Genomic DNA, 15,411 nt, shown 5'->3' on the forward strand with positions numbered 1-15,411 from the left:
AACTCTGATAGTCTATGTACGGCCATTCTTTATTCTCTTCTTTATTCATGTATCGAAAGGCGGCTACGAGAGCTAAAGAGCCACTCTCCTCTGAGAGTAGCGAACATTCTTCCGCTGCCATGTTTCCCTAATGATATACGTTATCTTGATATCAACATTTCAACTTTGGTTCTGAAATTTAGCATTTAGACTGCAATTATGCCTGGTATAGGCCGAGAACTTAAAGTTTTTAACTATTCTATTATAGTAGTAAAATGAATGTAATATGAAAAGCTGGAAATAAGAGGGGACGCATCAACACAAGCCTCTCGGGACAAAGTATTACGTTACTAGGTACAGATGGCATCGCGGAGTGGACTGTAAGAGAGTTTGGGAATACTACACCTGGCAGGATGGTGTGTCAACATTTTGAAAACAAATCCAGAACCCACTCCATATTCAAAGCGGTATGTTCCTGACGATAGTGTAGCGAGTGCATGGTGTCTTTTTATTGATGAATCTGTATTGAACACATCAAACACTGTACGGAAATGGAAAGAAAACGTGTTCTAGGAGATAAATTTTGGAGTGTAAGTTTGGAAAAACCGGAGGCATTCATTGTCTTAGTGTATGCTCGTGGTGTTCTTGGAACCAGTAGCACTAAACCTGATGAACTCTGGTCTAAAAAGTGGGGTCACCTTTCTTCAGTGAAAAAATGGGGCGGAACTGTTTTCGAGAAATCCAAAGATTTTTGTGTTTCGACATCAGAACTACAAGATTAGAACGTTTGAAGACTGATAAATTTGCGTTAGTACGAGTATCAAAAGTATGGAACAAATTCACTGGAAATTGTCAATGGACTTTTATTCCAGGTGAAAACTGCCTGCTGATGAGCAGCTTTTTCCAAGCAAAACAACGTGTCCATTCTTACAGTACATGCCCAACAAACCAGATAAGTTTGGAATTAAGTTTCGACTTCTTGTGGACGTTTACTCAAATTTTCCGTGCAATGGGTATCCTTACCTAGGAAAAGACAACCTCAGACCACGTGACGAGACTTCCCGAAAGTGTAGTAATGAAGTTGATGGAGCCGTTTCAAAAGAAGGGACGAAAAGTGACTACAGACAACATTTTACAACAGAGAAACTTGGTAAGAAGTTGAAAAGTAATTGTACAAATATTGTTGGAACCATTAGACGATCAAGGAGAGAAATTCCTAAAACTGTGAACGCTATGAAAGCTAGTCTTTACGACTAAACTCTCCTGAAACATTCCAATGACACACAGTTTATCAAGGTAAACGAAACAAGAACGTCCTTCTATACTGTACAGTACTTTGCAATCAGAAGTCGAACTTCAAGCTAATCCCAAAAGGATTCCCGAAAGAGAAGACTTCTTCAACAATATGAAATATGGTGTGGACGTGGTGGACCAAATGGGAAGAAAATATACTGTTCGATCCACTACACAAAGATGTATTTCATAACATTCTTGACTCGGCAGTTATCAACTACTGGATCATTTTCAAAAAGTGACAGGGAAGAAGATCAGTTGCCAAAATGACATCCTGAAGCTTGCAGAGGAATTTCGTATGGGGTACATGGGATCTAAACTTAAGTCTGTGGATACAGAACCCGAATTTCGAGAGCATGTGCAAGGAAAGGTACAGAAGAGGCAATCCCAAATGAAAAATGCAGGAATGAGATAAGTTCCATCTGAAGAAAGTGCAAAAAGCGAGTGTGTGTTTCTTGCTCAAAGAACACAGCTAAAGTCGTGGTATGCAGTTCTTGCTTCTAAAAACGCAGAATTGCATCAGCGTGTACAAATACACTGAAGGAAAAGAAAGACACAAATATGTTGTGGTACGTGGATTTGGCAAACATGTTTTTGGTCATAAATTACATCAAATGAAATGTTAAATTTTCTTTTCTGATAATGAGTAAAAACTATTTTACCGTTTAGACTAAAAGAATTTGAAGTAAAACAATGTTTGTTTATTAGATACGTATGTTTCATAGTGAAGTTTTTGTGTTTGTAATAAATGAGGAAATACAATACAATTGCAATACAATTAAATAATTTGTTTCTTTCCCGTGTTAGATGCCATAATTAATGTTCTATAAACTTATTAATACATATTTAAAACGATAATAATGCGTTACTATATGTATTGAGAATAAAAATAATAATTCCAATACAGCGGTCAAAATGACCGCATCGGCGGTTCTAGCTATACAGTATGTTCTGGCGGTCCTAGTGTTAATATACCAAATTTAATCAACACTAAGTATCAACAATTTTACGTAAGAACACAATAACATTTTGTAAAATTGCCATTAAACCAGACGTGATACCCCAAAACTAATTTTTTTCTCGAATTGTACGTTAAGAAATTCACAAAACCCACCTATTTTTGTTTTTACCGCACAAAAAAGTTTTTTTTTTAAGGCTAGTGTTATCGGTAGTTTGACAACGTGGTCGCGAGACAGTGTACAATTTATACGCCAGTGACATACGTTCTCATTTGAAATATGTAAGGGTGTAAGTTACCACTTGTCGCCAGGAATACGGGCACCGTACACACTTTTCCTAGTACGGCTTTCAAAGCCTTGCAACCGGTGCACTGGTACTGGAACACGCAGGCAAATGGTGACAAAATGAGTCCTTGAGAATCTAATTTACGAAAAAGAAAGTTTATATTTACTCTTATTAATGGTAAACATCGGAAACATCTTTTTTCCTAACACTGTCATGTTCTAGTGGTCTACTATCTATATATATAAAATAAGAGTTTTGTCTGTACATTGCTCAGAATTTGAAAAGAATGGTATTTCTGTATCGGTTATGTCCATAGTAACAAGAAAATGTACTTTTTACTTTTCCGTAATTTCTGTCTATCTGTCTGTATGTATGTACACGCATCACGAGAAAACGACTGAAGAGAATTTAATAAAAATCGGTATGTAAAGTTGGGGGATGAGCCGCTACAATCTAGGCTATAAATTATTTTATTCACGCTGTGTGAAATGGTAGTTTAGGGGAAGGCTCCTAAAATTTAATTTTAAATACCGGTACCTATGTTGTTGGTGTTATCGAAAAGTACAACATTACAAAAGTTATGGACAGTACAATTCCCGATCATTTAAGTTTCATTCAGTTTTACTGTACCGACTATGATAAGAGTGGTATTTCAGAAGGCCTACAATATCCAAAGCGCTTAACACTGATCAACAATTACTTTACATTGACCATGGTTTGTTGTGATGTTGTTCGTTTCTTATGGTGCCGCTCAACTCCGATAGATGGGATTACTACTGCGTACGGAGTATAACAGCCTGACTGAACATTGGTGGGAAATAGCTGGGGAGTTGGGAAACTTTCTTCTTTAGCACGCCATTCCTCTGGTTCATACATTTTCTGATACTGCAGGTACGTAACACACTGGTTCATCATAGCATTCACCAGTATCCAGTAATCGGGAGATAGTGGGTTCGAGCCCCACTGTCGGCAGCCCTGAAAATGGTTTTCCGTGGTTTCCCATTTTCACACCAGGGAAATGCCGGGACTGTACCTTAATTAAGGCCACGGCCACTTCCTTCCACTTCCTAGGCCTTTCCTAACCCATCGTTGCCATACGGCATATCTGTGTCGGTGCGACGTAAAGCAAGTAGCAAAAAAAGCATCATAAAATTAGAGCTATTCAATCCCTACTCTGAGGCACTGATTGGAATGAGTAATGTGCATATTTAACGGAATAAAGACAGAGGAGTGTTCATGGCAGTCTGCGACCTGGTTGTTCCAGCTCTGGAACTTTGGACTGTTAGATCGGCACCGTAGTACTGTTCGTTGAAAGTGAGAAAGTGTGCGGTTTTTCATTTGATCGAGTATTTTATATGATAACATTGTTTTCAATCGGTACATTCCTACTGACGTTTTTGTAATGACCTATGTTGAATTCAGTTACGAAAACCACCAAGTCAGTCTTTCTGAGAATCCCGTAGCGAAGCACGGGTACATCAGCTAGTAATACATAATCGAAAGTTCCGGTACTGGGAAATTTACGAGTAGAAACACCCCTGCTTTCAACCCTTGTACTTCACCTCTAGTGGACCTCTCCATGTTGTGGGGTTATGTAGGATTTTCTAGTTTCGTATTTATTAGGTACTCTCGTGGAAGTATCGACTGCTCTGCAATGTACAGATGCAGGTATGTGTTTTGAGTGGGAACTTGCGTGCGTGGCTTGCAGACTTAAAAAGACATGCTAAAAACAAAAAATATGCTAGACACACGTTTGGATATCCAGAAACAGCTACGTGACTGAAAAGTGACGAAGAAGTGCTAGTGTACGTCAATGAAACGCGGAACAATGGCTGCAGTGTACTATATGAAATGTTACAAATGGAGGCACAGGAGGTAGGAGCGAACACAAAGTTATCATAACTCAGTTTAAGGTGTGTCGAGGGTGGCTTATGAAGTTCATGCGACAACACAATCTGTCGATGTTAAGGAGAACAACACTGTGTCAAAGATGGCCTGCTGATTACACAGACAAGATTGCAAATTCTCACTGATGTCTTATGTTTGCACCAGAAGAATTCAAACTTATTTTCTCAAATTGGTGATGCTGATCATGTTCCAGATTTTTTGGATAGCGTATGCCTCACAACGGCACTATTGCACTATAAGGAGCATGGAGTGTATTTATGAAAACCAGGAGAAGTAAGGAATGCTTGCCATTACAGCTGACAGAAGAAAGTTACTGCCTTACATCATTTTCAACAAGAAGACGATCACTAAGCATATACAGTTTCCTCGTGAATGTGTACAAGTGCAACAAAAGGGTTGAATGGTCATAGAACTCTTGCTGGACTGGGTTAAAACTGTGCGAGATAGAAGACCTGGTACACTACTGCTTATAAATGTTACACTGCCGGGCTCGTGGTGAATTTCGTTCACCATTCATTTTCCTTAGTCTTAGCAACTGGTTAACAAGTACTAACACTTACACAACTGATATTTTTATTCCTTATGTGCTTTATAATCCTTAGACATAATAATTACAACACAAATTACAAGTGACAGTACATACATGTAATAATAATAAAAGGTAAAAATATTCATGGGAAGAAGACTGAAAATAAAATTGAAACAGATGAATACTTAACTCATGAGAACTTAAAATGAAACACTTCTAAAAATCTTCATTAATCATTATCATTATTCTCACAGTTTACAAATCTAATGCATCTTTTAGAGTATGCTTCACACACAATTTTATGACACTGATTACACTTCGTTGTGGTGACTTGATTTTGTTTCCACTTACAGTGCATCGTCCTCTCTTCGATGGCAATTTGTTCCTTCTAATGTTTCTTCCTGACGGTATGGGGTTAACACTGCTCAGAGATCCAGAGGCAGTGTTCCTACCTTAGCTCGTTCAACCAACCATTTATTCATGATTTGAAATGAAAGATTTTTCAATTCTAGAGGTAGCCCTTGAAAAGCTAGTGGTGCACCACATTGTTTCGTCTTTCCCAAAGAAAACCTTCCTAGTTCGTCATGTTCATCGCTACCAACTATGCCTACATCAGTGTCTTGTTCACTCTCACTGTCATGATCAATGTCTGAATAATTTACCACTTTATCTTTACCATCAGAAAAATCACAAACTTTAGCTCCCTCAGATCCTTCCTCATCAGATAATTCCTGTAACAGCGTTTGTACGTCTTCAACCTTCACAAACCTCGCCCTACAATAAAAATAGGTACGGTAGTTACTTTTGTTTCCTCTATAGTCTACATCTTAAAATAATGAAACTCCAAGAACATTTAAGGTACAATTTTACTTACATTTCCAGGTGCGTGGTGAAGAAAGTTCACCAAATGACGGCACGTGAGAGTCAACGTCGAATAGCGCGACACGTACAATTTCCTGGACAGATACCGCTACACTGAGAGTATCGATAAGACTTCACCGGAAGGTACTAGCATCACGACGGCTGTAGCTCTTAGGAACTAAAAATTACAGATGAAATATACAGGTTGGTGAACGAAATTCACCAGCGCACCCGGTTTAGGGTTAATTGGATCGAGTTCGATACGAATGAGTGTTTTATTAGTCACATTTTTCTTAGACCACATAATTTAAGATTCGCCGTATTTGCCCGAGCTTATGGATTACTTATCACTAGAAGACTAGACACGTGTGTACATTTTGTATATCTTTAAATATCTCAAGTGGTAATTAGTAGTAGTTTATTTTCCCATTTTGTAGTTTGCAATAAGTGTAGATTTGAGATGATTGCAGATTGTGATTTATTTCAGCAGATTTTGCAACTCGTGTTTATTTTATGTTTGATTAATTACTGCGTGTCACCTTTGTTGTTTTTAAAGTTTTAGGCGGCGTCATTTTCATCTTACATGATAAAGAATTAAGATAATTTTCAGTTTATTTTATAATTCATGCGAGTTTATCCTTAACCCTTTTGATGCCAGGCTGGAACGTAGTGGTTATGCTAAGTATGCCAAGACAATTTTAATGAAAATGTACACACTATGGAAAAAATTGTCCTACTTATAATTTTGGAGGTAAATCCATGTTCTTTTTTCTCATAGCACACAGATGAACAGAGAAAATGTGAATGTGAATATAACCGCATTAGAGTTTCATTTTCTTAATTTATAAGAGTACAAAGCCTCCGTGGCTCAGGCGCAGCCTCTCACTGCTGGGTTCCATGGTTCAAATTCTGGCGACTCCATGTGAGATTTTTGCTGGACAAAGCGGAGGTGGGACAGGTTTTTCTCTGGGTACTCTGGTTTTTCCTGTCATCTTTCATTCCAGCAACACTCTCCAATATAATTTTACTTCATCTGTTAGTCAATCATTGCCCCAGGAGTGTGACAGGTTTTGGCAGCCGGCACAATTCCTATCCTTGCCGCAAAATTCATTCGTTCCATCCCTGACCTGGTCATCGATTGGAAAACAGGTTGTATGCTTTAGAAGTAGACGAATTTTTACTACTTTTTGAAAAACTGAAATTTCAAATTTTGACCTAATTTTTACACTTATATTTTTATCATGTGTGTGATACCTTTGTGAGGTTATTCAGCTAATTTTGAATAAAAATCTAAAGTTTTATACAATTCCTGATTAGTAACTTTTGAGAATATTTACAAAATTTTGCACATGCAGGTTAAATACATAATAACCTCTTTACTTCGAACACTTGTCGGCTGATCAATTATTCTCTACTGAATGACTTAATCTTAAAACATAGCATATTTTAATAATTTATGATGTACTTATCCATTTTTACACTACTGGAAGTAAAGAAACAAATATATAAATACGCGAGGTAACAAGCGACATGAAGCGGCGGAGTGCAGGGCTACCACACACAAAACTTACAATGCGTCGAACGAAAGCTTTCATAAAACTTCACTGATATCGATATTGCATATTATCAATATTTCTGGAGAGTAAAAGCTTCAATCTTTCCAGCGGTATTACAGTAGAACCTCAATAATTCAAAATCGGTTAATTAAAAATTCTGTCTAATTCGAAGAAGCTCTCGTTAACGGAAACATGAGATACGGTTTTGCATGTTATTTAAATAGTTTAATTCAAAATACGGATAATTCGTAATTTGAAATACAATGTCAGTTCAATACCGAAATTCAGACTTTTAATTCGAAACTGGCTTTGCATGTTACAGAGTCATTTAAATTCAAAATTTATCTGCGTCACGATAAAAATGTGTTTTCTGGAACGTGCAGGGGTAGCTTTCTACACATTCGCACACTTCGATGTGTATGCAGTGCGCTTCATAATTGCCAAGTTCGAGTGAAATCTGAATTCTTTTGTATTCAACATTTTTAAGGAACGCCGTAATATCATGCAGCAGGCAGTGTGTGGAGAAACAGAATCTGCGAACACTGGCGATGCCGACAGTTGACGAAAAAATGTGGCTCATATAATCAATTCGTAGGCACTGAACAATACTGTCATTGCCGATGAAACTGCATTGCTTTCTTTTAATGCTGAGCCCAAACGGTCTTATGGGTTTAAAGGATAAAGTGCCAGCCGGGAAATCGAACAAGGGTGAGGGGTCATTGCACTGTGTTGCAATGCACACGGAAGCGAGAGAATTCCTCCCCTCATCATAGTAAAGTTCAATAAGCCACAATGTTTTAAGGGCGTCGGGCACTTTCTGAGCAAGTACAAGGCATCTAAAAATGCAAACGGTAGAGTAATACAAAAAATAATGCATTTGCACAGGGGAACCAACATAAAAAAATGCAAACGGTAGAGTAATACAAAAAATAATGCATTTGCACAGGGGAACCAGCATAATTTATCCTCGTCTTAGAATCGTGCGACTTTTTCTTTCGCTGCATGAGGTTATGTTTGTCAGTGATTTATCCAAGTGCATTATTTTAACATTGTAAATGAACCTTGTTGTATACATTTCAGAAATAGTTTTCTCCATGGCATTTGAAAGGTTAAACTGTGAATCAAGATGATTGCATTAATTATTGGGTCTTAGAATACTTTGTGACGCGGCAAGTGTTCACATTTCTGAAATGCGAGAGAAGTGCCATAGCGGGAAATTGTACAAGGATAGAGTAACCTGAGTGACAGTATCATGTTGTCATGCAGAAGGAAGTGAGAAACTTTCTCTCCTCGTCATACGAATTTTCGATTAGCCATGATGTTTTAAGGGCATCGGGTACTTTCTGTGCAAGTTCAGGGCATCTAAAATGCATACAATACAATAATCCAATGAATAAAGCACTTCACATGGGAGTCAGCATAGAGATCTCCATATCTTAGAATTGTGCTTTCCCCCCCCTTTCTTTCGTTGCGCGAGGTAATGTTTTAGTCAGTGAGTTATCCAGGGTGCATTATTTGAATACTCTAAATGCACCTTCTTGGATGCATTTTGGAAATAGACTTTTTCGTGACATTTGAAAGGTTTAAACTGTGAATCAAGGTTAGCTGCATGCAGTAACGGGTAATAGTATATTCGTAACGCGGCAAGTGTTGGCACTTCTGAATTACGTATTCGAAGTCCAATTTTTGAGTCCCAACGACTTCAAATTAATGAGGTTTTACTGTACCTTTGCTGCCATTGTGCAGCAGGAATAGAAGACATAGACGAAAGAAAAACATGCCCAACAGATTGGCCCCCAGCATTTTTAGAAGCAACTCGGATGGCCGATAGATCAGCCGCCTGGCACTCATGAGTTAAAATAAAAATTCACATTAAGCAGATATTTACTTTATCATTGAATTAACTAGGATTTTCTATGTACATACAAAATCATTATAGACTGTTATGCCTTTCAGTGTTCAGCCTGCAAGCCCCTGTAAATAGAGTAAATGTCACCACAATCCTTTATTTGCAACTAGTGCAGCGGCCTCATTTTGTTTTACACCTCCTATCTTCAAATCTTTAGAAACTGAGTCCAACCATCGTCGTCTTTGTCACCTCTACTTCTCTTAAACTCCAACAGAGTCCATTATTCTCCTAGGTAACCTATTCTCCTCCATTTGCCTCACATGACCCCACTACCAAAGCTGATTTATGAGTACAGCTTCGTTCAACAAGTTCATTCCTAACTTAGCCTTCATCTCCACAGTCTGAGTACCCTCCTGCCATTGTTCCCACCCGTTTGTACCAGCAATCATTTTCGCTACTTTCATGTCTGTTACTTCTAACTTATGAATAAGATATCCTGAGTCCACCCAGCTTTCGCTCCCGTAAAGCAAAGCTGGTCTGAAAACAGACCAATGTAAAGATAGTTTCGTCTGGGAGCCGACTTCCTTCTTACAGAATACTGTTGATCGCAACTGCAAGCTCACTGCAGCTTGATACAATCTCTCTTACTATACCACCATCCTAGGAGAACACACATCCCAAATACTTGAAATTATCTACCTGTTCCAGCTTTGTATTACCAATCTGACATTTAATAATCTTGGATTTCTTATCTACTGACATCAACTTAGTCTTTGAAGGCTAATTTTCATACCATATTCATTGCCCCTATTTTCAAGTTCTAAGATATTAGATTGCAGGCTTTTGGCACAATCTGCCATTAAGACGAATTCGTCAGAATAGGCCAGGCTGCTTACAACATTTCCACTTAAATGAATCCCTCCCTGCCACTTTATATCTTTCAGCAGATGATTCATGTAAACTATGAACAACAAAGGTGAAAAATTACAGCCTAGTCTTATCCCTGTAAGTACCCTGAACCAAGAACTCATTCTACCATCAATTCTCACTGCAGCTCAAATGTCAACATAAATGCCTTTGATTGATTTTAATAACCTACCCTTAATCCCATAGGCCCTCAGGATGGCGAACATCTTTTCCCTCTGTACCCTGTCATATGCTTTCTCTAGATCTACGAAACAAACATATCTATATCTCTCGTAGCATTTTTCAATTACCCGGCGTATACTGAAAATCTGATCCTGACAGCCCCATCCTGGTCTGAAACCACAAGGGTTTTCATTCAACTTACTCTCAACCAATAATCGCACACTCCCTTCCATGATGCCAGCAAATACTTTGCCTGGTTTACTAATCAATGATATACCTCGATAGTTGTTGCAAACCTTCCTGTTCCTTTACATATAGACAGGTGCAATGACTGCTTTTGTCCAACCCGAAGGTACCTTACCAACACTCCATGCTAATCTTAATACTCTATGAAGCCTTTTCGTACCTGCCTTCCCACTATACTTCACAATTTCAGGTCTAATTTCATCTATTCCTGCTGCTTTATGAGAATGGAGTTTATTTACTATCCTTTCCACTTCTTCAAGCATAATTTCCACCAATATCATATTCCTCCTCCCCATGAGCTCGGTTGTTGGCGACGTCACCAAGATGATTTCCTTTTACAGTGAGAAGATTTTCAAAATATTCCTCCAACCTGTCCACTGATTCCCTGGGATCTATGAGTTCACTGCAATTACACAACATACTATTCATTTCCTTCTTCCCTCCCTTCCTAAGTATCCTTATTACTACCCAGAAAGGTTTCCGTGCTGCTTGACCTAGACTTTCCAGGTTACTACAAAAATCTTTGATTTAACAACTATTTGTTTTGCTCTGTTCCTTTCATCTGCATACAAATCCCTGTTTGCCTCGGTCCTTGTTTGGAGCCATTTCTGATAAGCCTATTTTTACATTTGCAAGCTGCTCTCACTTCATCATTCCACCACGATGTTCGTTTTTTCCCATCTTTACACACAGTTTTTCCTAGGCATTCCCTTGCTATTTCTGCTACACCATCCCTGCATGCCACTCCATTCTCTTTCTATATCCTGAACCTGCTTAATGTACACTGTTCGGAAGCTCACAGCAATCATATCCATGTACTTCTGATTTCCTCGTCCAGGAGATGTTCTACCCTTATTCGTTTGCAGACAGATTGCACTTTCTCTATCCTAGGCCTAGAGATACCTTTAACTGCTAAACCCATACTAGCACAGAAGTCCAGCAAATGTTTCCCATTCTGATTAGCTTCCATAGCTTCTCCATATTTACCAATTACCCTTTCATATCCTCCAGTTCTATTTCCAATTCTCGCGTTGAACCGCCCATTAGCCTTATCCTATCCTTGCTGTTGACTGATTATGATGTCACTAAATGCTTCATAAAACTAAGTCAACTTAATCCTCATCTGCACCCTCTCTTGGTGAATACACTGAGACAATTCTCATCCTAATTTCTCCAACTGCCAAATCTACCCACATCATTCGCTCATTTACAAGCCTAACAGAAACTATGTTGCATGTAATAGCATTCCTGAAGAACAGCCCAAACCCACACTTTGCCCTTCCCTTTTGAACACCCATCAAATACACTTTATAATCTCCTACCTCTTCCTCGTTATCCCCCCTTACCCGAATACCATTTACTCCTAGCACATTCAGATGCATTCTCTTTGCTGACTCAGCGAGTTCTACTTTCTTTCGTAAACTCCATTAATATTGATAGGTCCCAACTGAATTCAATTTTGTTCGCCAAGTTGTTTCTGAGGAGTCCCTCGCCTGTCAAATGGGAGTGGGACTCCGTTACTTCCATAGGTCTGAGGCTTGCTTAAAATGTCCCGAGGACGAGAAAATCATAATTAAGCTAAATTCATTTTAAGCTTATTTTGAGAGCGCAAAATTTTGTTTCAAGTTTCAATTACCTTCCAGATTTATACCGGAATATATCAGTTTACAAAGATAGCATTTCTGATGATTAACCTAAATTAAAATATTTCAGATAACCTATATAGTAATTGACAAATTTTGTCAGAATGATTAGGGAATAATTTATGCTGTACCATTTCATTTGCTTATTTTCTTTTTGGATGTACCCCAAGAGCACAAAATTTATTTTAAAGTTAACTACGATGGCTTTATTTCTTTCAAAGAATACATACATTATCATTATAGACTGTTATGCCTTCCAGCGTTCAGTCTGCAAGCCTCTGAATTTACTAAACGTCGCCACAATCCTCTATTTGCAACTAGCGCTCTGGCCTCATTTAGTTCTATACCTCTTAATTTTTAAATCGTTAGAAACTGAGTCTAACCATCGTTGTCTTGGTCTCCCTCTACTTCTCTTACCCTCCATAACAGAGTCCATTATTTTCCTATGTAACCTAGCCTCCTCCATTCGCCTCACATGAGCCCACCACCGAAGCCGATTTATGCGTACAGCTTCATCCATCGAGTTCATTCGTAAATTAGCCTTCATATCCTCATTCCGAGTTCCCTCCTGCCAATGTTCCCACCTGTTTGTACCAGCAATCATTCTCGCTATTTTCATGTCTGTTACTTCTAACTTATGAATAAGATATCCTGCCAGCTATCGCTTATGTAAAGCAAAGTTGGTATGAAAACAGCCCGATGTACAGATAGTTTCGTCTGGGAGCCGACTTCCTTCTTACAGAATACTGTTGATTGCAACTGCGAGCTCACTGCATTAGCTTTACTACACCTTGATTCAATCTCACTATATTACCATCCTGGGAGAACACACAACCTAAATACTCGAAATTATCGACCTGTTCTAGCTTTGTATCACCAATCTGACATTCAATTCTGTTGAATTTCTTACCTACTGACATCAATTTAGTCTTCAAAAGGCTAATTTTCATACCATACTCATTGCACCTATTTTCAAGTTCCAAGATATTAGACTGCAGGCTCAGCACAATCTGCCATTAAGACCAAGTCATCAGCATAGGCAAGACTGCTTACTAAATTTCCACCTAACTGAATCCCTCCCTGCCATTTTATACCTTTCAGCAGATGATTCATGTAAACTAAGAACAGCAAAGGTGAAAGAGCCTTGTCTAACCCCTGTAAGTACCCTGAACCAAGAACTCATTCTACCATCAATTCTCACTGAAGCCCAAATGTCAACATTAATGCCTTTGACAGATTTTAATAATCTACCTTTGATTCCATAGTCCCCCAGTATGGCGAACATCTTTTCCCTCGGTACCCAGTCATATGCTTTCTCTAGATCTACGAAACAAACGTAACTGCCTATTCCTCTCGTAGCATTTTTCAATTACCTGGCACATACTGAAAATCTGATCCTGACAGCCCCTCTGTGGTCTGAAACCACAATGGGTTTCTTCCAACTTCCCCTCAATGAATGATCGCACCCTCCCTTTTAAGATGCCAGTAAATACTTTGCCGGGTATACTAATCAATGAGATACCCCAATAGTTGTTGCAATCCTTCCTGTTCCCTTGCTTATGGATAGGTGCAATTACTGCTTTTGTCCAATCTGAAGGTACCTTACCAACACTCCATGCTAATCTTACTACTCTATGAAGACATTTCATTCCAGCTTTCCCACTATACTTCACCATTTCAGGTCTAATTTCATCTAATCCTGCTGCTTTATGACAACGGAGTTTATTTACCATCCTTTCCACTTCCTCAAGTGTAATTTCACCAACATCATTTTCCTCCTCCCCATGAGCTTGGCTGTTAGCAACACACCAGGAAGATTTCCTTTTACGTTGAGAAGATGTTCAAAATATTCCCTCCAGTGATTCCCTGGGATCTATTATGAGTTCACCTGAATTACTCAAAACACTGTTCATTTCCTTTTTCCCTCCCTTCCTAAGATTCTTTATTACTGTCCAGAAAAAAAAAATCGTGCAATATTTCTTCTATCTACAAGGGTTATTTACTGAATTCTGCCCACATCCTTGGATCCACATATTTAATTTTAACATGCCAGTTTCTTACTGAGCAGCCCTGGAGGTGTTTCATGATACTCCAATGACTAGCTGTGGTTTATCAAGATTATTCACTCTTGTAAATGGGCAGAGTACCGACTCCATCGGTGTAAATGATCATATAAAGGTAGGAAGGGGTCTTCAGCTTGAGAATTGAGTGGTTACCAACAGCTACGGAGATTTCACGACATTCATGGAGTTTCAAACATTGTAGCTATATGTAATAGGGTGTTACATGTTCATCGCGCCTGGCATTTGTCACGTAACAAATGCATGCATTTTGTACCCTCTGTAGTTTTATGTTCAAAGTTTCAGACAAGGAGTTGTATAAGACTGAACCATAGTCAATGATTGGGAATATGACTTTGAATAAGTAGTTTTTGCATGAAAGGTGGTGTACACGAGATGTTCCGTTTCAAAATATGCATTTGTTACCTCGGCCAACTGGAAAAATGTGCAGTGCTAGAGGCTGGCAATATGAGGCAAATTTTTTTTTTGCTTTACGTTGCATCGACACAGATAGATCTTATGGCAACGACGGGACAGGAAAGACCTGGGAATGGGGAGAAAGCGGCCATGGCCTTTATTAAGGTACAGTCCAGTATTTGCTTGGTGTGAAAATGGAAAACCATCTTCAGAGCTGCCGACAGTGGGGTTCGAACCAACTATCTGCCGGATGTAGCTCACAGATGCGCGCTCCTAACCGCACGGCCAACTCGCTATGAGGCAAATAATGGTAATTGATCAATTAATATATAACCGTATAACCTTATTTTATAAAGGGTATCAGTAACTAAATATTTCCATGCTGCTCATTACAACAAACAGATGCCTTTTTTATAATCCATAAGAATGTTTCCACACAAAATCTGTTATGCAATTGCTTACCTCTGTTGCATACAGTATCTCCAAAATTTTCTGAACAATGGGATTCTGCTCATTATCATCTTCCTGGCACATCACTTCTATGTCACGGAGCTTTCCAAAATAGAAGTCTCGTTCCTTTTCCAAGCCATCAACAGTAAGTTTCAAATCCAAGACCTGAAACAAAACTGAAGTTTTAGAATTGATTTTCGGTAAGAAATATGTCAAATACAAAAGAACGCAAAAGCAAAATTTAGGTTGGTTAATTTTACTTCAATTCAAAATAATTTCTGCAAGG

The 15,411-nt window shown here is 38.6% G+C and overlaps 1 protein-coding gene across 3 annotated transcripts in view; it reads right to left on the reverse strand.

The window, feature by feature from the left end:
• The window catches only part of Eb1 (microtubule-associated protein RP/EB family member 1), a 175,766-nt gene that overhangs the window by 10,138 nt on the left and 150,217 nt on the right, over positions 1 to 15,411 (reverse strand). For all 3 annotated transcript variants that reach the window (XM_067140329.2, XM_067140330.2, XM_067140331.2), the window contains exon 6: positions 15,138 to 15,290. In XM_067140329.2, the coding sequence (XP_066996430.1) occupies positions 15,138 to 15,290 (153 nt within the window). The remainder of the gene's footprint in view (positions 1 to 15,137; positions 15,291 to 15,411) is intronic.

Source organism: Anabrus simplex, chromosome 2 (genome assembly GCF_040414725.1).
Source record: "Anabrus simplex isolate iqAnaSimp1 chromosome 2, ASM4041472v1, whole genome shotgun sequence".
NCBI lineage: Eukaryota > Metazoa > Arthropoda > Insecta > Orthoptera > Tettigoniidae > Anabrus > Anabrus simplex.